Genomic DNA, 25,192 nt, shown 5'->3' with positions numbered 1-25,192 from the left:
TTTGACATTACTGTTCATTGTGGAGTGTGTAGAAATAACTTTAGGATTTTAAAGAAATTTTAAATTAAAAAAAATAATTTTAACTTTACTTTAATAGGTATATACTTCAGAATGGTGAAGAATTTCCTTCATTGAATAGCTTGAAGTATCATAAAGCATCAACCAATTGTAATCATAACTTTGGACCAGTGAAAGCAGATCATAGTGTATTAAAAGAGTGTAATCGGTAAGGTCAATCCATTCCCCATTGAATTAGATATTTACCCATTGGCATATTTTTACTAGCTGATATTTTGATGTGGTTGTATGTATTTATTTACAAGAGTGTATGCAGACCTCCCTTGCTGAGAAGAAGAAAGTGCTATTTTTCCTAGCATAATAATAATAAGGAAAATTAGGGATGGGAAGGAAAGAAGGAAGATGGTATTGCAAATTATTTTGGTAATGTGTTAGCCATATTATGCATAGGAGAAACATTTAACTGTGCAGAAGAATATTTCTCCTCCTCTCATACATTCACATCTGAATTTAAAACTGTCTGTTGACAAAATTTTATGCATATTTTTCTCTTTTTTTTGTTTTCTGACCAAAATGAATATTAATATGGAATTAGACTCAAAATCTTAAAAAAAATTACAGAATTACTGTCTTGTATATTTATAAGAGAGCTTAATTGCTCTTTTATATACTTATAAGGTTATATACATATATCTCTTATATGTATATAACCTTATATGTATATAACCTAGTCTTCCAATAAGTGTCATAATTGAATATCTTTTCATGTGACATATATTCTAATTAAATGATGGCAGCAATTCATCTATTGTAGAAATAGTTACTAAAAGACAGATGATGATATAAAGAAATATTCAAAAGGACTGTACATCAAAAATCGCTGTAAATGAACTTTCATTTATCACCACCCAAAATAGTCTTTAGGTAGTCACTATTCATAGTGGGGGTTAAAAAATAAAAATTAATTACATAAATTCAAAATGATTCCATAGATTTGTTGGTGTTTTATGAAAAAATCAAATTGGGATGTTAAGTCCAACTTAATTTTTTTTTATTAAGTACGCTGTATTGCACTTTTTCTTTTTTTATCATATTAAAGCTGAAGTTGGAAAGACTGGAGAGAATCACAGTCAGAGAATCACTGGCACAACACCAGCTAGTTTAGCACTGGTTTTAACAGTCCATATGTGATGCCACACAGTAGGTTGTTTTTTTTTTTTCTTCAATGTAGAGAACGCAATATGCTTATGTCTAGAAATATTAAACATCAGGTTAATTCCCAATAGAGATGTGTCATCTTTTCTACAAATCTAACTGTTGAAAGTGAGCATGAGAACAGTAGAATATTTTTTGCAAGAATTAACATAGGACTGAGTTTTAGAAGAATTGAAGTTGACTGTTTCTTGGCCCTCTCCTTCACTGAAAAATTATAAATTTCCATCCTCAGAGTGACTCTTCGTTATTCAGGGTTGCAGCTTGCCTTTATATTGTTACAGCAACAGCAATCATAGTGACATCACAAATCCACCTGAGAAACACAAGAAGAGGAAAACACGAGAATGAGAAACATAAGGCTTTCTGTGCCATGGGTTTCTCAGAAGGAGGTCTGATGAGAAAGTTTATATGGAAAGGGATATAAGATATATTTGTATATTTTACTACCAGGATGTTTTATCATGTCCTTTCTTTCAACTTATAATGCAACTTTACAAAACAAAAACATTATTTGCTGGAAATTTAAAATTGTTTGATGGCCAATGTTCCAGTTACATAATCATCTTGTATCCTATTCAAGTGGAACTTACCTAATTGTGAAAAATTTGCACTTAGAAAACATAATAGACTGGTGTGGTTATTTGAAATGCTTTTTTTTTTCTCACAAATTTTTTGTTTAGTGCAGTAATTCTCAACCTTTATTCCATGGAAGAACCACTACCTATAAAAATGTTTACCAGCTAGAACTGTGCAGTTCAGTTACTGCAAAATTATTGTCAAGAAAATTTATTTGTAAATATATATATATATATATATAATAATAATACTACGGATAATATAAAAAATCCAACAATAATACCATCAGGGACCTAAGACAACGCAAAAAAAAATAATTATTATCGCTTTTTACCGACAATCTAGATGACGTCAACTGGGGCCAACCACCCAGAATGAAGGCAAAAAACGACAAGGTTCTCTGTTTCTGTGATGATCAATATATGCTAAGTAATTTAAATCTAAACCAAATATAAACCAGTATAGGCCGAAAATAAATCGAATATAAATAAATCGAAAGATGATAATAAAATTTAGAAATATTAGAAACAAAGGTAAGAAATATAAGTAAAATATAAATATAAGCATATATTAATCATCGTTGACCCGACAGAGAACGTAATTTAATGATTAAAATAAGATTAAATATATAATACATACTACATATTGACCGTATCTAGGACATAATGTAATAGTCGTCAAAATAATATGTGGTGCCCCCTATGTGATGGATACGGTAAAAATAAATAAATAATTAAATTAAATTAACGCATAGAGAAACATGCAGATAGTAAGAAGAAAAACTAAAGGAGTAGGAATAATAGAACCTGAACTCCACAAAGGCGAAAAATAGTGGTATAGATAAGAAATAGTTTCTCCTACGTCCTCGGATTGCCCTAATAATTTCGGAGAAATAAAAATAAAGAGTGTAGGACAGTTTAAAGACATTACAAGATATAAGTTGTGGCTCGGGTATGCCCGGGATCGCAAACCCGTTCCTATAGTAGGACCCTGAGCTGAATTTGCATGTTATCTCAGCGTAAATTTAAGTAAATTTAAATGAATTTAACTATATATTAACTATATATATATATATATATATATATATAAAAAAAAAAAAAAAAAATGATACACTGTAATTTGCAAGCCGGTGGGTACAAGTTTTCTACGCCGTAAGACACCAAGAATGCAAAGTGTATCCTATTTACATATATACATGGCACTAAATATACGATTATATTGAAAATTATACTAAAACAATAGGTTCAGAAAACAAATTTTTGAAATTAATAATGTTTATCGCTTTCCTGAAATGATATTTCAGGTAAGCGATAGGGAAATTATTATTGATCAACTTGCTGTACAACACTGTTAAGCCCGCTGAACAATTTTTATTACTATTGCAGATATAAGCAATCCTTAGACATTGTGATAAAATTATATTAGCATGCACTGATTTTGATATATTAGATTTCCAATTTGTAAGGCTTACTACGTTAAAATTGAATGCATCTCTTTTATTATTATTATGCAATATTTCTATATGAAGATCCAGATAATTTGCTATAGTATCAGAACTATTAGTTTTTTCCAGTACAAGTTCTACTGGATATAATTTAATGTAATCCTGGACAAAATGTGGACAATTAAAAACACATATATCATCTACGTATCTATATATAAGTAGGTTATCTTGGAATTCTTTCTGTATAATGTAGATAAAGGTTTGCGATTATGCTTGATGCTGGACTTCCCATAGGGGTGCCAGTCACTTGTAGGTATAACGATGTTCCGTCATATACATAATTATTAAAGATGCATAATTTTATTAGAGAATTCCAGTAGGTTAAATCAACCTTTATAGCATTTTTATTTTCTAAATATAGTTTCTGGAGGACGACTTCTAAGTTATCAAGATTAATGCTCGTAAATAGACTGTTAAAGTAAAATGTTTGTATTTGATGAATATTATTATTTTTTAGAGCATTTATAATAGGTAAGTTATTATTTATTATAATAGTTTTATTTAAGTTATTTAATATAATTTTAAGTAACTTTTCTAACGTTTTTCCGGGAAATTTAGCATAACTATCTCTACATGATGTTATGAATCTAAAAGCAATTGGTGTTTTGTGAAATTTGGGTATGCCATATATAAATGGAAATTTTAGGTTATTATACTTTAACTTTAATTTTTTATGCAATGCAATTAATTTTTTGATTATTATATTATGGGAAGATGCTATCTGTTTATATGTATGGCTAGACTGTAGTTCATTTTTAATGATTTCTATATAATATGATTTACATATGATTGCATAATTACAAGCAGCTTTGTCAACGGGAGTAATCACAAAATGTTCATATATATCTTTGAGCTGTCTATTTATTAATTTGGTATTATATAGATTATCTTGTATGAATTTCAATTGATTATATTTGCTAGATATGATATTAAGCATTGTAAATAGCCACATGTGGTATGCTTCAACCGGTATGTTATGGTTGTATGCTGATCTTATGCAATATTTAAGTAAATCTAGATATAACAAATTTTTTAAAATTAGATTTATTAATAGGTAAATTAGGTCGAAATTTAAAACCCAGTGATAAAATATCTCTAAGTTCAGGAAATGGGATTATATCTAAATTGCCGGTTATAATGTGATTATGGTTAGGGTCCACGTACCTATGAAATGAAGGTTTGTGGCAAACACATATATCCTGTCCGATGTTGATATTGTGAAGGTTTGTAGCTATTGTTTTATAGTTACACGCTTTAAGACCAAATGGTCTAGAATATCTAAATCTGATATTAATATGTAAGTTATTAATAGGCAGCAAGTCATTACGTAAATTAATAGTTTTATGTATATCTAAATCATCCATTAATTTATTTTGAAAGTATAAGATGAGGACAGAATTTTCCGGCTGCTTGCTAACATTCAAAATATGACATCTGAATTTGACAATGTCTGATATGATGTGCATAAGATGAGAAGATACAAAGACGTAATCGTTGGTTTTTCTATGTAGTGCTTTGAGTACACTGAGTTTAATACTGAAAAGTGTGATGTGTATTTTACTAATATTTATAGGATCCGTGTCCCACATTTTGAATAAATTTATGAAGTCTCCTAGATGTTCTCGGTTGCTATTATATGTGTTAGATTTACTATATTTCCTATTGCGATTATATTTACGGAGTTTGGCAATTTGAAACATATTATAAACGCAAATATCTTTTAAATTATTCGTCAAATATTTTTGATTAAATTTATTATTTAGACCGTATGTATATAGTGTTTTATATTGTAACATGCTAATATCTTCTTGCAATAATCTATCATTTGCGTTATTAATTACGTTAAGTATTGAAATGAAAATATTACCAAAAGTATGTTTTTGGAAATGTCTGAATTCAATATCATGTTCCAAATTACCTGTTTTCTTGCTGGATTTGTTATTATAAGTTTTAATATCGGAACGATGAAGGTTCATTCTAATATTTAGTTTATTGCTAGTTTATATTATGTTATATATACATATTTTTTTAATTATTTAAAAATTTTTCCCCCCAAATATGAAAATATTAAATCAAAATAAAGTTACTTACACATCAAAATAAAGTTCACACATCCAAAGTCAGTATAAGGTTTACTTTCATTGCAACACTTGGGCGGCTTTATTTTTGCACAAATGTTAAACTTGGCTGAATTTTTGATAAACACACCCACAGTTTTTCCTCAAAAGATAGCAGATAATTTCTTTCTTTGCTTTTAATGTTTATCAGACATGAAAAAGCTTGTTCACAAAGTTAAGAAGTCGAAAACAGGAGTAACATACTCACTGCTTTTATTGAGGATAATAATACTCTCAGGATAATACTCTTTTCTTATTGAAATCCAAAACACATCAGGTAACACTTCATTCAATTTCATCTTTGATTGTAGTGTAGTTCAGTCAGTTGTTCTTCTTGCAGACTAAGTAAATTTAGTGAATTTGGTAAGAACTCAAAATGATACCTAACCCAATCAAATTTCTGATGACAAAGAAAGTATTGGTCAAGCTTTTCTGTCAATGATTACAAACGAATGATAATTAATGGGATGACTTCCATATAATCTTTCTGACTGTGAACTTGAAGTAGGAGTGGAAACATTTGCATTAACAAGGGTACATGATGCAAGAAAGCAAGCTTATATAGCATCAGCCAAAAAAAAAAAAAACATATCCCCTTCTCATTTCACCCATTCACTCGCTCCAAATGTTTGTCTAGTTCTGCCTTGAATCTATTTAAGCTATCAACTTCTACAAGACAGATGGAAGTTTGTTCCAGTAATCAACCACCCACTGGCTAAAGGCAAACTTCCACACATCTATCCTAAAACTGTCTTTTCTTAATTTGAATTTATGCCCTCTCAGGCGATTATTCTGAGCAAAAGGAAAAATCCCATCAGCATTGAGCATGCTCAAACCATTCAAGGCTTTATACACCTCAATCAGATCACGTCGCAGGTGCCTAGTCTCCAGACACTATAATTTGCAAAACTTAAGCCTTTCTTTGTAAGAGCACCCCTTTGTTCCATTCACTAACCTTGTTGCCCTTCTCTGTACTCATTCAAACAGCTCTACATTCTTAAAATGAGGCCTCCAGACCTGTATACAGTACTCAACGGGTGGCCTGACCACTGCCTTATACAAGAGGATAATCACCTCCTTATCCCTTTTAGAAAAATTCCTGTATATCATTGACAAGACACAATGAGCTACTCTAGCAGACCATCTGCACTGCTCAGAAAACTTTATATCTGCCTGCACAATTACCCTCAGGTCCTTTTTGCTCTCTACCACTGTCAGTGTAGTACCACACAGTTGATACATTACTCTGGGGTTACTTCTTCCAATGTGCAGTACTTTACATTTGTCAATGTTGAACTTCAGTTACCACCTCTCAGCCCATCTGCTCAACTTTTTTAAATACTGTTGCAGCAGTGTACTGTCATTAGTGGCATTAAAAACCCTGCCGACCTTCGTATCGTCTGCAAACTTGGACATTAAGCCTGATATACTATCATGAATATCATTAATGAATACAGAAAACAACAATGGACCCAACACTGAACCCTGGAGGACTCCAGGATTCAGTGTTGGGTCCATTGTTGTTTTCTATATCAAAATCCTTTCTAAGATCCAAATATATGATATCAAAATTATTCTTCACATCCAGTTTCTTTGTGACTACATCATAGTATTCAATCAAATTGGTCAGACAAGACTTCCCCTTAACAAACCCATGCTGGGTCCGAGCTATAACTGAAGTCTATCTGGATGTGCCTGCAATGCTTCTTTAACCAGTGCCTCCATCAGTGGCAGATTTAGCACTTGAGAGGCCCCAGGCATAATTCAGTTTTGAGGCCCCCCTCCTCGGTGCCTCCGTAACCAGGTGGGAAGGAGCAGCAGTGCGTAGCACACGCTTCTTGATTAGACTGGGGTTTGAGCCTGTCACCACCAAATACAGAGGATGCGGGAAGGTCAGGGAATGACCACTGCATATCCTGGAGCAATATGGCCTTAGTTGCTAATGCTCCTAAAAACCAAATAACAACAACAGGCTTCCTTCCCTAAATATTTTCGGTACCACTACAGTGTGCATTCTAAACGCACATTTTTACTATAGCACGTGCTCTAGATTTGGTGTTGCGGTTTTAATCATTTTGGTTGCGCAATTCTTTCATACATATTTTATTAATTGGGAATTAAATTAATTCCCAATTATCACTTGCTATAAATGTCACGCCTCGTTAAATCATTCAGTTTTGATAAATACATAAACAATACATAAGATATTACAGATACTTACTTGATAACAAAACAAAAATACTCCTACACTAAAACACCAACCACACCAAACTCTAGTAATTTGTAACAGATTCATGAGTGAAATGTTAGTTCCGAAAGCTATTAAAAAAGACGATGCTCCGTTACATGTGAGCCCGCGCAGTAGTGATTTCAGAGGCTTTAAAAGATACTACGCTTGCTTATTGGTTCCCAATTAGTTGCGAATAGTTTTGAACTGCCTTCGCGAACAAATCTAATATCGTTTCTTGAGCAATATCGTCACAGTGTTCTTTACTCGTGGAATTACCTCCACTAGGAAAAAACTGAAAGTGTTTAATTTAAGCATTAATGATAATATGTATTCTACTTCAGATTCATTTAGTTCGTATAGATATTTCATATAATATGTAGGGATATTCGCATAAGAGTTTACTAATTTCTCATCTTAAATTATAGTTTTATTCAGTAATGGTAATAAAGATGAGTGTAAAAATTTAAAATGAAACATTTTTTTTTTTTAAAGATCTGAAATTTGAGGCCCCCTCAATTTAAGAGGCCCCAGGCGTGCGCCTTGTGTGCCTGGGGCTTTGCTTTCTTGTGCACAGGGCTTTGCTTTCTGGTGGGGCAGCTGTATAACAATGCAAAACAGGCAAAATATAGCTAAATTTAACCTTAAATACAAACTGACTAAAACAAAACAAACAGGCAGCTGGTAGTAGTAAATTAGTAGTATATGGAGATTACTTCAGTAATGCCAATTGCTGAGCAAAAATTCCCGTGATATTTTTAGGGATATTTAGAATTTTTTCCAATATTTCAAAACTTTTTTTTATTTATTCCACGATATTCTATTGAGCCCTGATAGAGAAACACTTATTTAATGATATAATTCATTAATTTTCCCATATGTCATTAAATAACTTTTTTTTTTTTTCTAGACGTCCTCCAACTCCAGTCTCATTATTCCAGAACTGCCAGCAGAGAGTAAGATTTGATGATGAACTTCATCTTTCAGAACAGAACATAAGACGATCTTGCCGGAAGCTCTTTGCTACTCTCTATGCCCAGAGATTTTCCTATCCTACCCATGAAGTTGAGCTATCAAAGAAGAAATTAAGTGTTCTGAATCAAAATAAAAATATACAAAACTCTACAAGACCGAGGAGCAATACCTTGCCTGAATCAAGTCTCATTAGTTATCATAATGGTATTGTTAGTAAAACAGCATCTAATTTTTCTGCTTCATATAGTGGTACTGGAAAAAATCAACATAATAATAAAGAGAACAGCATGAACTTGTGCAGTTCATCTGCCAGATATGAAGCATGGAAATCTGTGTCCTCCAAATCATTATCTGAGATAAATCTTGTGAAGCCAGATGGGTCCCACTGTGAGGCGACTGTGAAGCCAGATGTGTCTCACCATGAAGTGACTGACCTTTGTGATACACGTAATTATACTTCAAATACGGCAGTAAATGGAGTGTTGGTATCTACATTAAATTCACTTAGTCTTCCTAAATCTCATCATCAGTCACTGCCAGGTGTTTTATCTAGTCTTTGCTCTCCATCAGCTCATATTTCAAAGCCAGAGAACAATAATGCATCCAGTAAAGTGCTTTATAAAAGCAGAAGTTGCTCAATGTTAATTTCTCCTCAGTTGACAGCTAATGTGCAACGTCCCTCAACTCCAGTTGCATATCAAACAGAAAAAATAGGTAGTGTACAGGGCACCTCAAATTGTTCTGCTCTCAGTACAAGGACAAAAAATGAAGATACGCATGATAAAAGTGTTTATCATGATAAAATGATAAGAGCATATGCCAGATTAGCAAGCGTTATTCCAGATGGTGAAAATGATCAAAGTAAGACATTCAAAGTAAATCATTTGACTTCACATTCAAACATATCAGAAATGGAAAATGTTTATTCCTGTGTGTTAAGTGAAGACAATGCAAGTTTAAATAAAAAATCAAAAGATACAGTCTCTATTCAAAAATGCAATCAGCAGACCGTAATGAATAAAAATCCAGCTGCAGAAAATTCAGTGCTACCACACCAACAAACTCATTCTTCTCCTGCTAATGAAGACTATGAATGTATTAGAGAGGAGATACCAATAAATGGTGACAGTGTGGTTGGTAATAAAAGTTATACTTCTAAACGTGCAGCAACTAAAAGTTTACAACCAGCTGTGTTTGAAACTTGCTGCAATCATGGTAAGTGCATGATACATTTTGAGTTAAATTTTGTACTATTATGGGTACCTGTTACCTCATGGGAAAACTATTTTATAATTGTGTGCACCCTCACCAAGGAACTCGTGCCATATATATAAAAAAAAAAAAACTGTTTCCACTTGCCATCTAGAATGTGCTTGCCCACTTGGCCTGCCTTAGCCAAGTGGTCAAGCACAAGGGTGCATTTGAGTGGACTGTGGCTCAGATTCATGTGACTGCTAAATATAGTTAATGATTGTATTCATTGTCCTAATAATATTAAAAATTGTAGTAGTAAATTTAAACTCCTCTGATGTAGTAAGGAATATTCATTCAGTCCCATCCCTCATATGTGAATACTTTACGGTATTTGTTAGTTGTCTAATGTTGCAAAAAAAAAACTCCTATCTTAATTTTCTCTAAAACAATGCTCCTCAAACAGTCTGTGGTGGAGGACCAGTTTCTTTTATTTCCAACCCACAGCAGACCAGCCAACATCCATTTATTGTCCAACTTCAAACTCACAGGGCACTTCCGTAGCCAGGCGAGCAGGAGCAGCAGTACGTAGCACACGCTTCTTGATTAGACCGGGGTTCGAGCCCGTGACCACCAAATACGGAGGATGCGGAAAGGTCAGGGAATGACCACCGCATATCCCCGGAGCAATATGGCCTTAGTTGCTAATGCTCCTAAAAACCAAATAACAAACAAACAATCAAACTCACAGAACCAACTTTTCATCTTCCTCGTTTATTCATTCAACTGCCGTTTTCTGGAACAACCTTCCTTCATACGTATTTCCTGAAAAATTAGTCTACAGAAATTAGTCTAATGTCAACAAATATCTTCTTTTGTTTTACCAACCTCCAACCCAAGCATGGTACTAAGTACTATAGGTTCTAATGCCTCTCGTGTTTAGGGTTTTCATAAAAAAAAAAGAAAAAAAAAAAGTTCACAGACCGGCACTGGTCTGTAGACCACACTTTGAATAGCACTTCTCTAAAATTCCTGTCTTACTTTCCTTCCTCTGTTTAAAAAAAAAAAAAAACATTAGTTACATAAACTTTGAAATTCTGCTTGTAATGTTTTTTTTTTTTTTTTTTACAATAAAATGCTTTGATGAATGCTTGATCTGGGTTGTTTTTCAAATCATTTGTATAAAGCAAATACAGCTTAGTCCTTAGATTGTGCAACAATTCATGACAGATGTGTTGAAAATATGTACAAACGTGCATAATGGAATTAAAATCTTATTCTTAATTAATATTCTTGGGTTTTGCTATATTTACTTTTCATACAACTTCAAAAAAAAAAAAAAAAAAAAACTCCAAACAGATTTCGAAATTGGTTGCATTTAATTCTTTCATTGATTAGTATTTGCTGAATGAGTTGTTCCTGGTTTTATTTTTCATTCTCTTTAGAAATGAAGTTACAAACAATTTTAATTTTTTTTTTATTTAGGAACAAATGGATTACAAGAAATCACTAAGCAATTAGAAGTAGAATATGCTGTGGTTGATAAAAGCAAAAAAAAATATTTAAGCTTGCCATCTTTGCCTAGAATTACCAGTCATCCTTGCATTATTGAAAGTGGTCTTTCCGATCAAGAACCTCCTGTGCCTCCCAAAAAATTTATGCATAAGAGGTAAGATTTATTGATTGCTTGCTTGCGTGCGTGAGAATTTGAACTTTTGCATATGTTTTTGCTGAGCTGTGGTAAACAAAATAATTCTTGTGAGCTAACAATTTAGCCCACAAAAATCACTTTGTCAAATTGACCCCATAAGCAAAATTCTTTTGCTTATAGGGTTAATTAAAGGAATGTGTCACCATATCTTATTCACATTACTCCAGACTATGTATCAACATATATGATGCAGTAATTCAATGTTATTTGAAACAATAAGATATAATGTTGGAGAGCCTTTGAATTCATTTTCTTTGTGTAAATTTTGAAACTTTATTGCTTAATTTTTTATGCATTGTGTGACTCTTGTTCCCTCCATATATATATATATATATATATATATATATATATTTATTAATAAATGGTTTGATCTGTGTGCTTCTTGAAATAGGCTGTTTAATTTTAAGATAATAAGGTTAATTTAATTTTTGTCTTCTTTCATATTTTAGTCTTTAAACAATAGAGTCAGTAATTACAAAGGGTTGGGGTGGAGGAGAATAAGCAAGCAGGAAACTGACCTGTACATAGCATTATCAAAGTTTGGAAGCTTGCTGCATAAAAAAAAAAATGTCAGTTGCAGTCTCATAACATGTAATCAAATTCAAACTCCCATATCATCAGAAATCTAGTCATGAGATGAACTGTGGGACCACTTTAAATCTGAATCAGTACAATGGAAGCATCCTGATTCATAAAAAACAACAAAAAATTAGGGCTCTAATCTTCAGATCAGGTAATGGGGGGACTGTTTTCAAACACTGTCATGACATTCTTCTTGTATATTTTTCAAATTGTGCAGTACTGCATTGTATTACACACTTCTGAAAGAACTTAGGGGCTTAATTTGTAGAAAACAATATGGGCTATTGAAACATGCAGTACCCCATTGCATGACAATATAATGCTGCACACAGCATGTTTGTACATGCTGTATGCAGCCTGTGCAAGAGACAACTAATGATTATCTGTCATCTTCCTAACAGCCCTCACCTCACCCCTAATGATTTTAATCCATACCATCCAATAATTATTTGTCTAGTTCTTCCTTGAATTTATTCAAACCATTCACTTCCACAAAAACAGATGGAAGCCAACAATAAGCAACCCGCTCAAGGGTGCAACTCTAAAACTGTTTGCAGGTCAGCCACTAGTTAGTACACCAGGCCAAACCTATTGGTAACTCTCTAGGAGGTTTCCAGGTAAGCCCTTAATCTCACTGCCTCTACTCTGCCAGACATATTCTTACCATGTGTATGCCCTATCCATAAATTTCATTATTTTATGCAGCATGTTCCCCCATCTTTTCTTACCACCGAATACAACATGAATTATCAAACTTATCTGAAAAAAGATCTAAACCTCCCAAACACTTCTTCATTCATTTCACAAATATACATGGTCTCAGTTCAAATCTCAATGATGTCCATTTCCACTTACAGTCTGCCAAACCACACATACTTTTTCTGACAGAGTGTCAGCTATCGGTTCATTCAACCACTGCTCATTCAACCAAATTATTCACTGTATGATTCCTTTCACTTTAAAGGTGGTACTTGTGCATATGTCCATTTAGATATTCCCTGTCAGAGACTTAGTAATTTGGAATCTCCTCTTCTCAATCTTCTCTGGCTTAAAATCTCTCTATCACATTCTGTCAGATTCATCTGTTGCCTCTATCGTTCTCCCATCTCCATTAACCATTTGGAACTCTTTGACTTCCTCTCTTTCAAACTTGATTTCTCCAGTCCAACTTTCTTAACAGTAAGATAATTTTCCTAGGTGATTTTAATGTTCACAACTCCAGCTGGCTTCCGTTTTCTAGTCACACACTCAGCTGATTGAGATGCTATGGCTTTTGCAATTACTAATGACCTCACACAGATTGTTAATTACCAGACAGTTCTAACCACACAGCCAAAATGTTTGATCTTTTATTCACAAATAACCCTGCTTAGTATACGGTCGAGGTGAGTGGTCCTCTAGGCACCTTAGATCACAACTTGGTGATGGTCTCTTCTCCAATGGAGTTCTGTCGTGGCCATTCTCAACCTACTTTTCTTTGGAATTACAAGAATGCAAAATCGGATGATCTGCGAGATTTCGTTTCTTCTTTTACTTGGTCAGATTACTGTTTCAAATCTTCTGACGTCAATGTTTGCTCAGATCTTGTCAGTGAAATCATTCTTGTAGGGATGGAATTTTATATTCCACATTCCACCTTATAATCTTATCCTTTTTATAAACCTTGGTTTTCCAGTAAATGTGCTAAGGCCATTTAAGAGAAGATGGTTGCATATCATAATTGTCTTGTTTCCAAATCTTCAAGTTCATTTTCTGCCTACACCAAAGCTCACAACAATTGTAAAGCAGTTATTAATCAGTCCAAACTAGATTTTGAACGGGCTAAGAGTAGAAAACTTGCTTCTTGTCCAAATGGCAGCCAAGAATTCTTGTCTCTTGCCAAAGTTATTGACCAGAACTTTTCCCATCTCTGTTGCTACCTCTGTCAAACCAGATGGTTCTATTGCCACTTCAGCCAAAAGATAAGGCTGACCTGCTAGCATCCTATTTTTCTTCCAACTCCTGTATTGACGATCTTGGTAAATCATTTCCCACCATTCCCAGTACACTTCATTCAACATACTGTGATCTTCCATCAAAAGGATTCCAGAAGGATTTTGATGAATCTTGATGCATCAGGTCCTGATGGTATATCCCCACTTATTCTCAAAACCTGGGTCCCTAAACTTACTCCTGTTCTGTGTCGCCTTTTTTTCACATTCTTATTCCAAAGATGTTTTTCGTTCTGCCTAGAAATTTGCTCATATCCAGCCATTTCTTAAAAAGGGCAACAAATTCCTTCCATCTAATTATTGTCCCATTGCAATTACTTCTACTCTTCCTAAAGTTATGGAGAACTCAATTAACTGCAAACTCTTAAGCTATCTAGAAACCTTCCATCTGATCAACGATCGCCAATATGGATTCCATCAATGTCAATCCACTGGTGATATTCTTGCTTATGTTATCCATCTACGGACACATTCAATGCAAAAGCTTAGTGAAACTCAAAAGCTGTTGCTCTTGATATTTCAAAGGTGATCGTGTTTGGCATAAAAGTCTTCTAAATAAGCTTCCATGTTATGGTTTGCCAACTGTTTTTTTTTTTTTTTTTTTTTTTTGTAATTGGGTATCCAGTTTTCTCTCTGACCGCTCACTGTGGTGATAGTTGAGGGCACTGTCTTCTAACTTCTCCACTAATGTTGGCTTTCCCCAAGGTTCAGTTCTTTCTCCCACTCTTTTCCTCTCGTATATTAATGGCCTTTTTCCATTGACTGGAAATCTCATCCATAGTTTTGCTGGTGATAGCACATTGCATTCCTCTTTCCATTTTGAGAAACCTTGCCATCCACTACCAATTCCTTAAATGCTGATCTCCAGATAATTCTCCAGTGGGGAAAAGATGACTTAGTTGATTTCAATCCTTTAAAACTAAGTCCTGTCTTCTATCTTGCAAAATGGATTCTTCTGCTTCTATGCTTGCTTATCTTCGATGACACCCTGCTTTCTAGGCAAGGTCATATATCTCTACTCGGGATTACCCTGACTTCTAATCCCTCTTATCATAAGCACATTACAAACATTGCTTCCTCTGCACCTAAAAAACTGGGCTTTTTCTTTTGATCTCAGCATTACTTTTCTTCCAAACCACTGTTCACTCTGTACAAATCGAAAATCTGTCCTAACATGAAAAATTGTTCCAACATATGGGGGCGATGCCCCCAAAACTCTCTCAGGATTCTAGATTCCATTCAAAAGAGGGTAGTTAGGTTAATTAATGACTCATCTCTAACAGTCTCTCTCCACTCTTTGTCTCATAGATGTTTTGTTTCTGCTGCATGCCTTTTCTATAGATACCTCCATTGGCACTATTCCTCTCATTTGGCTTCTATAAGTCCTGCTCTCTCTTCCAAAGCAGTCTGAACATGTGCCGCAACCAGTCAACGTCCTTTTACTGTCCAAGTTCAAACTCACAGAACCAACTTTTTTTCTTCCTCATTCATTCATTCGACTTCTGTTTTCTGGAACAACCTTCCTTTATATTATTTCCTGAAAATTACAATCTGCTGAAGTTTAAGTCTAATGTCAACAAGTATCTTCTCAACCTCCGACCCATGCATGGTACTAAGTATTATAAGTTCTAATACCTCTCGTGCTTGGAGTTTTCATAAAAAAAAAAGTTGGTCCCACTGCATAGTATTTAAAAACTGTCTGACATCACCGTAGTCACCCTTATAGTAATAGTAGTAGTAATAGAGGCAAGTTATGCAAGAAAGCAAGCATATGAGTTTATAGCGTCAGCCAAAAAAAAAAAAATTCACACAACCATTCCCTCTAAAAGTTTGTCCAGTTCCTCCTTGAATTTTTTAAGATATCAACTGTCTCTTGATTTTTTAAGGTTAAGATTGATTTTTTAAAATTAAGCTAAGCTATACATACGATCTAGATATCAACTGCCACAACTACAGATGGAAGTTTGTTCCAGCAATTAACCACCTGCTGGCTAAAGAGAAATTTCCGCACATCTATTCAACAACTGTCTTTCCTCAATTTGAATTTATGCCCCCTTAGGTTTGTAATCTGAGCAAGCAGAAGAATCCCATCAGAATTCAGCGTGCTTGACCCATTCAAGGCTTATACAATTTAAGCCTCTCTTGGTAAGAGGACCCCCTTCGTTCCACTCACCAATCTTGTTGCCCTTCTCTGTATATGCTCAAGAAAATCTACATCCCTCCTAAAATGAGTCCTCCAGATTTGTATGCAGTACTCAAGGTGTGGCCTGACCATTGCCTTATACAAAGGTATATTCACCTCCTTTTCCCTGCTAGCAAAATTCCTGTATGTCATTGACAAAACCCCATGACCTGCTCTTGCAGACTGTCTGCATTGCTCAGAAAACTTCATATCTGACTGTATAATTACTCCCAGGTCTTTTTCATTTTCTACCATCCAAAGTGTAAGAACTTGAGCTTCTCTTGGTAAGAGGACCCCTTCATTCCACTCACCAATCTTGTTGACCTTCTCTGTACATGCTCAAGCAAATCTACATTCTTCCTAAAATGAGTCCTCCAGACCTTACTCAAGGCATGGCCTGACCATTGCCTTATACAAAGGGATAATCACCTCCTTTTCCCTGCTAGCAAAATTCCTGTATATCATTGACAAAACCCCATGATCTGCTCTTGCAGCCTGTCTGCAGTGCAAAAGCTTTCCTTCTGCTTGATAGCAGTTATGTCTTTAATTAAATTCCACATTAGTACACTGATCGCTGCCACCCAGTGGGTCTTTTACCTGCAGATTCTTAATGCATGTAGAATCTCTGCTGATAACCAGATCAAGAGTATTACTTCTTCTTGTTGACTCTTAAGCTCTCTATAAACCTTCCATCTCACCTTCCATCATTACTTCTTTTTGTTGACTTTCTAATATGCTGCTGTTGAAAACAGTCATCCAAAAAATCTATGGAAGTCTTTCTAGTATGTGATTAACCAAACCACAAATTCCATTCAACATATGGAAAGTTTAAATCTCCCATTATAAGACATTCTGATTTACTGACTGATTACTGATTAATGAATCTTCTTTGAAATTTTTTATATTCTTTCTTTATAATTTTTATCTTGTTTAGTAATGAATTCATTGATAAATTTTATGCATGTTTGTTACTGTTATTCAAAGTTAGACTTCAAAAATAATTATATTATTTATTTTTATTATTTTTCCTAGTGATATTGCTCTATACCGTGGCACCTCTTCGCCAAAAAAATCTTTCTTTGAACGAGTACAAGGATTAACAAAATCTGCTAAAAATGCACTTCAGAAGGCATTTAGCACAGAACGTATTTACAGACCTGAAAAGGAGGAACGACTAGAGGCGACAGGGCAAAAATTACAGAGGTCAAAGTCATTTATCAAAGGTCTAAAAATGCGAATGAGCACCCGCCATAAGAAACAAGTATTTCAAACTACTGAAATGATTCATCAGACTAGGTATGACACTTGTTATAATTTTAAAATGTTATTTCAGTGTTATCTTTGATTATCTGTTTTTGCATTGTTCTTTCCTGATATTAATAATATTGAAAAATCAAAAAAAAAGCTTAAATAAAATGCAGTACAGAAATGCATTGACATGTTTTGCCATACTTGAATTTATTTCTTTTTAATTAAATAGTTTTGCTTTGTTACATTTTATATTTAGTCTGTTTTGTCTTAGTACTGCATCTGGCATTTTGACTTTTTTTTGTCTTTCAACCCAACAATAACTTGATTTATTACAGTTACAAATAAGAATATAATGTCTGCTATTACATACAAATTGAAAATTCCTTTTTAGAAATTTGAAGAAACATTTCCTTCCACTTCACATCTTAATATGTAATACTGATAAAATTATCATTCAGATGATTAGCTATGTATGAGAGTATGTGAGAGATCCCTATAAATGTTATGCAGTTCCTAAAAATATATACCTGACTTTTGGGATTGAGAATATGCCTGGTGTCATTGTGGTAATGGTAGTAGAGGGAGGGGAAATATCCAAGATGTGGATGTCCAGATAATTGGAATTGCGAAAATGAAACAATCTGAAGATGACCAGGTTATCTAAATCAAATTATCATACCAAGAGATATGTCCAAAAATAAAACCTATTATAAGAAATAGTATAAAGGATACATTGAATTATTTACAAGGACTATTCGATAAAGAATGATCATAATTTTTCACTAACAACTGTACTACTTGCTATTTCTAGCTGAGAAATTTAAGACTAAATCAAGCTGCATCACATAGCAACTGTGCAGTTAACTTGTGCACATGGTGTGACTTGGTGGTTGGTCAAGTTTATTCCTGTTCAGTTTTGCTTGCGTAATGATGGATGTGACATTTGAGGAACAGTATGCTGCAGACTGCTCAGGACCAAGATATTGACGAGGAATATTGCAACTTTCTGAAAGTGATAAAGCCCAAGAAATTTATAGGTAAAAAGAAATCCAAAGAAGAAAAAATCAGTCAAGAAACACTTGTCGTGATGAACCGAAGACGACAAACGAAGAGCAAGAAAAACACTGACAGGGAGAAAATTGAGTATACTGAGTTATTCAAAGCCATTAGAAAGAGACTCAGAGAGAACATAAGAAGATTTTAACACAAGAAAAGTAGAACAGGCACTAAGGGAAAAACAAAGGAATTAAATCAGCCATGAGCAGTAATACAGAAAGACAAATGATACTGAAACTGAAGAATAGCGATGGTGTACTTATAAATAGCAGAGAAGGCATAATTCAAATACAGAAGACTACTATAAAGAGTTATACAAGGAGCAAGGGAATGATGCTAGCAGTGGGGAAGATGGATCGCAAATTACTAACACATACAATGTACCTGATATCCTTCCTGATGAGGTAGAACATGTGTTGAAGAAAATGAAGAATCAGAAAGCCCCAGGGGAAGATTAAGTTACTGTAGAGTTGTTAAAATTGGGAGGAAGACACATGACACAAAAACTGGCAATACTCTTCACAAAATGCATTAGAAAAGGTGTGACGCCTAAGGAGTGGAATAATGCAATCATAGTTTTGCTGCATAAGAAAGGAGATAAATCAGAAATTGGAAATTATAGGCCAATTAGCTTGTTATCTCACATCTACAAGTTGTTCACAAGGGTCATTACTAACAGGTTAGAAAGAATATTTGATGAGAATCAACCGAAAGAGCAAGCTGGCTTTAGGACAGGATTCTCAACTATGGATCACCTTCATGTAATGTCATAGCTAATGGAGAAAGCAAATGAATATAAAACACCATTATGCCTGGCATTTGTGGATTATGAAAAGCATTTGACTCCATACAGCATAAGGCAATGTTTCAGGCACTCATGATTTTGAAGAAAATATATAAGAATGCTACCTCCTTTATTAGACTAGACAAAGAGAGTAGTAAATTTAAAATTGAGAAAGGAGTTCGACAAGGAGACACAATATCTCCAAAGTTGTGTACTGCTGCCCTTGAGGAAGCTTTCAGAAGATTAGACTGGTCGCAGAAAGGAGTCAATGTGAATGGAGAGTACTTAAACCATTTACGATTTGCAGATGACATTGTGGTCATAAGCCAAGATCCCAAAGAATTAGAGGAAAATCTGAATCAATAATGCAGAGTTAATAAGGATTTTTGACTAAAGATGAATATGGCTAAAACAAAAGTAATGATGAACAAGTATGCCACAGAAAGGGATATAGTGATTGAAGGAGCAGTAATTGAAAAGGTGGAGTCATATGCTTACCTGGGACAAGTCATTAGCTGTAATAATGATAAATGGCTGGAAGTCAAGAGAAGAATAAATTTTGGATGGATAGCATTCAGGAAATATAGTTACATACTGAAGAACAATATCCCAATTTGTCTGAAAAGTAAAATAATGAACCAATGAATACTTCCCACCATGACTAATGGAAGTGAAACTTGAGCACTCGCCAAAAGAATGGAAGAGAAGCTGAGAACTACACAGCGAAGAATGGAACGAATTATATTGGGAATCAGACTGTTAGATAAGAAGAGAAACACATGGATTAGGCAACAAACTCAAGTAAAGGACATTCTTATCAAAACTAAAGAACTAAAATGGTCTTGGGCAGGACACATAGCTTGAAGACATGATGACAGATGGACTAAGAAAATAATAGAATGGTACCCAAGAGGAGATAAGAGAAAACCTGAAAGACAACAACGGAGATGGACAGATGAAATGAAATTCATGAATTTGTGTGTAGTAAATGGATGGCCTTTGCACAAAACAGAAGGAACTGGAAAGTTGCTTGGAGAGGCCTTCATCCTGCAGTGGATTGAAAATTGCTGATGATGCTGCAGCTCTCAATTTTTTTTGTCTCAGGATCGTCATCATACACTTCCATATAGTTGCACAGCTCTGTTAGAATTTGATAAAAATTTTCACAAACTTGGAGTTTTCTCATTCTTTGATCTTCATTCAAAATTTTTGGCTTTATCTTGGTGCACACTTTTCTAATGCTTAAACAATGATCACTTGTAATCAGTATCCTTACCAGGCCACATTTTCATCAGTTTTCATGGATACTGGATGGCCTGGTCAGATATCATCATTTTCCACATTCTGCCTTCTAAAAATCTTTTATTCTATTCTAACACACAAGCTCTTGACATAGTATCTTTCCTGTAAATTTATAATAACTTATAGTAACAACTTATAGTTTTCATTTGGTATTTTCTTTAGTTTTGTTAAAAATTTTGAGATTTATTTCATTTTTCTAACAAAATGCAAAAACGCACGTTAATGAAATCGTATTTCACTTCAAAGAAAATGAGAATGTTGGAACATGACTTGGCAGACAACTAGGGAAAGGTTCAAGCTTAATTGCTGTGCCTTTGTTTCACAGGTGGTGCCTGGTGTGTAGTGGTTGCACAACGTAGTCTTGTTAAAGCCACACCTCACAAATTTTTTTATTTTTAATTTAAATTATATAGTGAATTCTGGCCTGTCTTTCACACATGAATCAACCTGCAGTTTTTACGACTCTGCCACATATTAAATAGGAGTAAAAAAGGGAGTGGGATGAGCAGAAGTACTGGATGTTTTGTTATGACAATAGGGTACTCCTTCTTTAGAATGTTGAAGAAAACTTTGTCTCAAAATTTATGGAAGGAATTTTGGTAGAAAGTAGTTTATTGTTGCTGGAAAGGACAAGTTTTTTTTTTTTTTTTTTTTTATGTGAACCCCAAACACGAGAGGTATTAGAACCTATAGTACTTAGTACCGTGCTTGGGTTAGGGTTGAAGGAGAAGTATGGGAGGAGAGGGATGCCGGAAACTTTGCTCTAGAGACTAAACATGGGTTTCACCACTTCAAGCCTCCAATAAGCAAAGTGGTGGTATTTCACCGGTTGATGAAAGCCATCTACCACCTATGAATTTGGATATGTAATGGAAAATCGATAAATTGACTATTTTGGTGCAACACATTAATTAAGAAAGGATACTAGAATTTATTTACTTGTTTGTTCAGACACATTTTCAGGTACGAAATCTGGTTATTTTAAATGGTTAAAATATAACTCCACTGAATGGTTAAAATGTAACTACATATATAATTCCACATGTTACGTTGTGAAGTTTATATGGTGTTCGTTAAGTTACTATGTCACATTAACAAAATATAATGCACATAAGTGATCTCTTTGGGTACATTATTTGTCAAATTAGATGTTCACACGTATTATAAAGGACAATGGTAGTAAAATCATTTTCACATTATGTCTAATTCACAGTATGTCTAAAATAACATACTGTGAATTCATTTTTCATTTATTCATTTGTTGATTGCTGGACCCCAGGGCTTCCCCCATTAGTTGCTGTTTAACGTCATGCGGAGAGAGCAGAGTAACTAGAGTAAAGAGAGAGTCAGAGTAAAGCGGAGATTAGAGCGGAGAGAGTAAGAGTAAAGGGATGGTTGAGTGGCAGAAGACAGAGAGTGGTAATCAATGGACACTGCTCAACGTGGACTAATGTTATTAGTGGAGTTCCTCAGGGTTCAGTGTTGGGTCCATTGTTGTTTTCTGTATTTATAAATGATATTGATGATGGTGTATCAGGCTTAATGTCCAAGTTTGCAGACGATACCAAGGTTGGCAGGGTTGTTAAGGACACTACTGATACTATGCTGCTGCAACAGGATCTGGAAAGGTTGAGCAGATGGGCTGAGAGGTGGCAAATGAAGTTTAACATTGATAAATGTAAAGTACTACATATGGGAAACAGTAACCCCAGATCAACGTATCAACTCTGTGGTACTACGCTGACAGTGGTAGAGAATGAAAAGGACCTGGGGGTAATTGTGCAGGCAGATATGAAGTTCTCTGAGCAGTGCAGACAAGCTGCAAGAGTAGCTCATGGTGTCTTGTCAATGATATACAGGAATTTTTCTAGCAGGGATAAGGATGTGATTATTCCCTTGTATAAGGCATTGGTCAGGCCACACCTTGAGTACTGTATACAGGTCTGGAGGCCTCATTTCAAGAAGGATGTAGAGCTGCTCGAACGAGTACAGAGAAGGGCAACAAGATTAGTGAATGGAACAAAGGGTTGCTCTTACGAAGAAAGGCTTAAGTTTTGCAAATTACAGAGCCTGGAGACTAGGCATCGGCGAGATGATCTAATAGAGGTGTATAAGGCTTTGAATGGCTTGAGCATGCTCAATGCCGATGGGATTCTTCCTCTTGCTCAGAATAATCACCTGAGAGGGCATAAATTCAAATTGAGGAAGGACGGATGTCGGATAGATGTGCGGAAATTTGCCTTTAGCCAGCGGGCAGTTGGTTTGTGGAATAGACTCCCATCGCTTGTTGTTGAAGTTGATAGCCTAAATAAATTTAAGGCTCAGCTGGACAGGTATTTCGAACGAACGGAGGGGTGAAATGGGAGTAGTGGTTGTTTTTTTTTTTTTTTTTTGGCTGATGCTGAATAAGCTTGCTTTCTTGCATCATATGCCTCTACTAATGCTAATGCTATCTAACTACACAAAATTATCTACAGAACAATCAATATCTGTAGTTCTATATACAATTTCTAACAGGTTAACACTCATAAAATAAAAGATCATCTTAAGCAAACAACTTAACTAGCCAGATGGCAGTAGAATGGCTAAAATATATTTAAAAACATCTTCAGGTCAAATAAGGTAGAGCAAGAAGTTAAAAATTGAGTATATTACTCAAATCTCAATAACAACTTTATCACAACAATCTCAGTGTGATTAGACATCAGAACATCAAAGCTAATAAAACATAACTGTCAAATACATTATCAAAGCATATACAGAACAATTAATTAATGTACTATGAATGTAAATACTATGAATTACTGTTTAACAGATTGCAATCAAGTTCTTAATAACTAATTAAAATACTAAAAATGATCGCTGAAAAACTTAAAATTTTTTTTTTATTAATGTTTTCATTTGCCATTCTTGGACTACAATGAGCACTGAAGAAATGCAATGATGAATGATGAAAACATGTATCTGTGATATATCCGAAATGCTTTCTTTTACAAATACATACATACATGAAAATGGACTAGAATACATTCTTTATTTTCAGTCGTGTTTCTTTTAATCCAGGACACTCTTGGAGTAACAAAACTAAAAAAGAAAAACTACTGCATTGTTATTCAGATTAATTTCAAATTCTTATTTAATTAGAAGCAAGTTAATTTGCTTGAACTACTAGCAAAACAAGTGAATGGATTGTACCATGCTTTGACTTAACTTATTTGACTGGTTTATGTCACTACTGCTGATGTTTTGAAAAATGGAATAAAAGGTTTCTGAAGAGTTTAATGTAGTATTCAAAAAAAAAAAAAAAAAAGAAAGAAAAAAAAGGTAAATACAATGATAAAGGGACCACCACTGAATAAAGCAGAATAACAGAGGCAATAGCAACTGCAATCTAATTGGACTATTAATCAGAAGTAATCAATAACATTAAGATAATACAGCTGATGGATAGCAGTAAAACTGTTAATTTATTCAGGTATTTAAAAAAAATCTAAGGATTAGGCTTCAATCTGTCTACTTAGAGGAAAAGGGAGAAAGATTACATTTTAGCTAAACTTAATCACCAGGATAGCACTTTAATTTACACTGAAGCAGAACAATAGTGCACAGTTCAGCAGGTTAGTGTTCATGAACCTTGGTGGTGGTAATGATGATATATATATGTTTGTTATTTCGTTTTTAGGAGCATTAGCAACAAAGGTCATATTGCTCCGGGATATGCGGTGGTCATTCCCTGACCTTTCCGCATCCTCCATATTTGGTGGTGACTGGCTCAAACCCCGGTCTAATCAAGAAGCGTGTGCTACGCACTGCTGCTCCTTCCCACCTGGCTACGGAAGCAGGATATATATATATATATATATATATATATGTGAATTAAATTAAATTCATTAGCAGCAGTTGGGCAGGCAGTAGTTGTTCATCCAAAGATAGTACAGTGGGCTCCATCTAGGGCATGCTAGCCTTTATGGGCTTGCACAGATGAGCAGAACTTAAGATGAGGATTTTTTTTTTTTTTTTTTGGGCAGATGCTGTTTACTTCCTTGCATCATTTAACCATACTAATACTAATTCAGTAGAAGGGAATTCTTTAACAGAGCTACCACAAATAAGTGTTGCAAGATGTTCCTTACATGATTTGAAGCAAATACAAGCAGTTGTTCCAAGATCAATCTGATGTGTGTAGTACCACACACACATCTAAGTGTGTGGTACTACACTTGGGGTGGTAGAAAATGAAAGACCTCGTAGTAATTGTGCAGTCAGATATGAAGTTTTTTCTGAGCAGTGCAGGCAGGCTGCCAGAGCAGGTCATGGAGTTTTGTCAATGATATACAGGAATTTTGCTAGCAGGAAAAGGAGGTGATTATCCCTTTGTATAAGGCAATGGTCAGGCCATGCCTTGAGTAAGGTCTGGAGGACTCATTTTTCGAAAGAATGTAAATTTGCTTGAGCATGTACAGAGAAGGGCAACAAGATTGGTGAGGGGGAACAAAGGGGGTTCTTTTAC

At 34.5% G+C, this 25,192-nt stretch overlaps 1 protein-coding gene across 1 annotated transcript in view; it reads left to right on the top strand.

Moving 5' to 3' along the window:
* Positions 1 to 25,192, top strand: part of LOC150087616 (uncharacterized) — a 142,838-nt gene that overhangs the window by 93,024 nt on the left and 24,622 nt on the right. Inside the window, exons 4-7 of the mRNA XM_090369827.1 lie at positions 98 to 226; positions 8,568 to 9,847; positions 11,309 to 11,492; positions 17,322 to 17,585. Coding sequence (XP_090225953.1) covers positions 98 to 226; positions 8,568 to 9,847; positions 11,309 to 11,492; positions 17,322 to 17,585 — 1,857 coding nt within the window. The remainder of the gene's footprint in view (positions 1 to 97; positions 227 to 8,567; positions 9,848 to 11,308; positions 11,493 to 17,321; positions 17,586 to 25,192) is intronic.

This window comes from Mastigoproctus giganteus, chromosome 3 (genome assembly GCF_048544385.1).
Source record: "Mastigoproctus giganteus isolate SK-2022 chromosome 3, ASM4854438v1, whole genome shotgun sequence".
Lineage (NCBI taxonomy): Eukaryota > Metazoa > Arthropoda > Arachnida > Uropygi > Thelyphonidae > Mastigoproctus > Mastigoproctus giganteus.
This window is presented reverse-complemented; position numbering and strand designations above follow the sequence as displayed.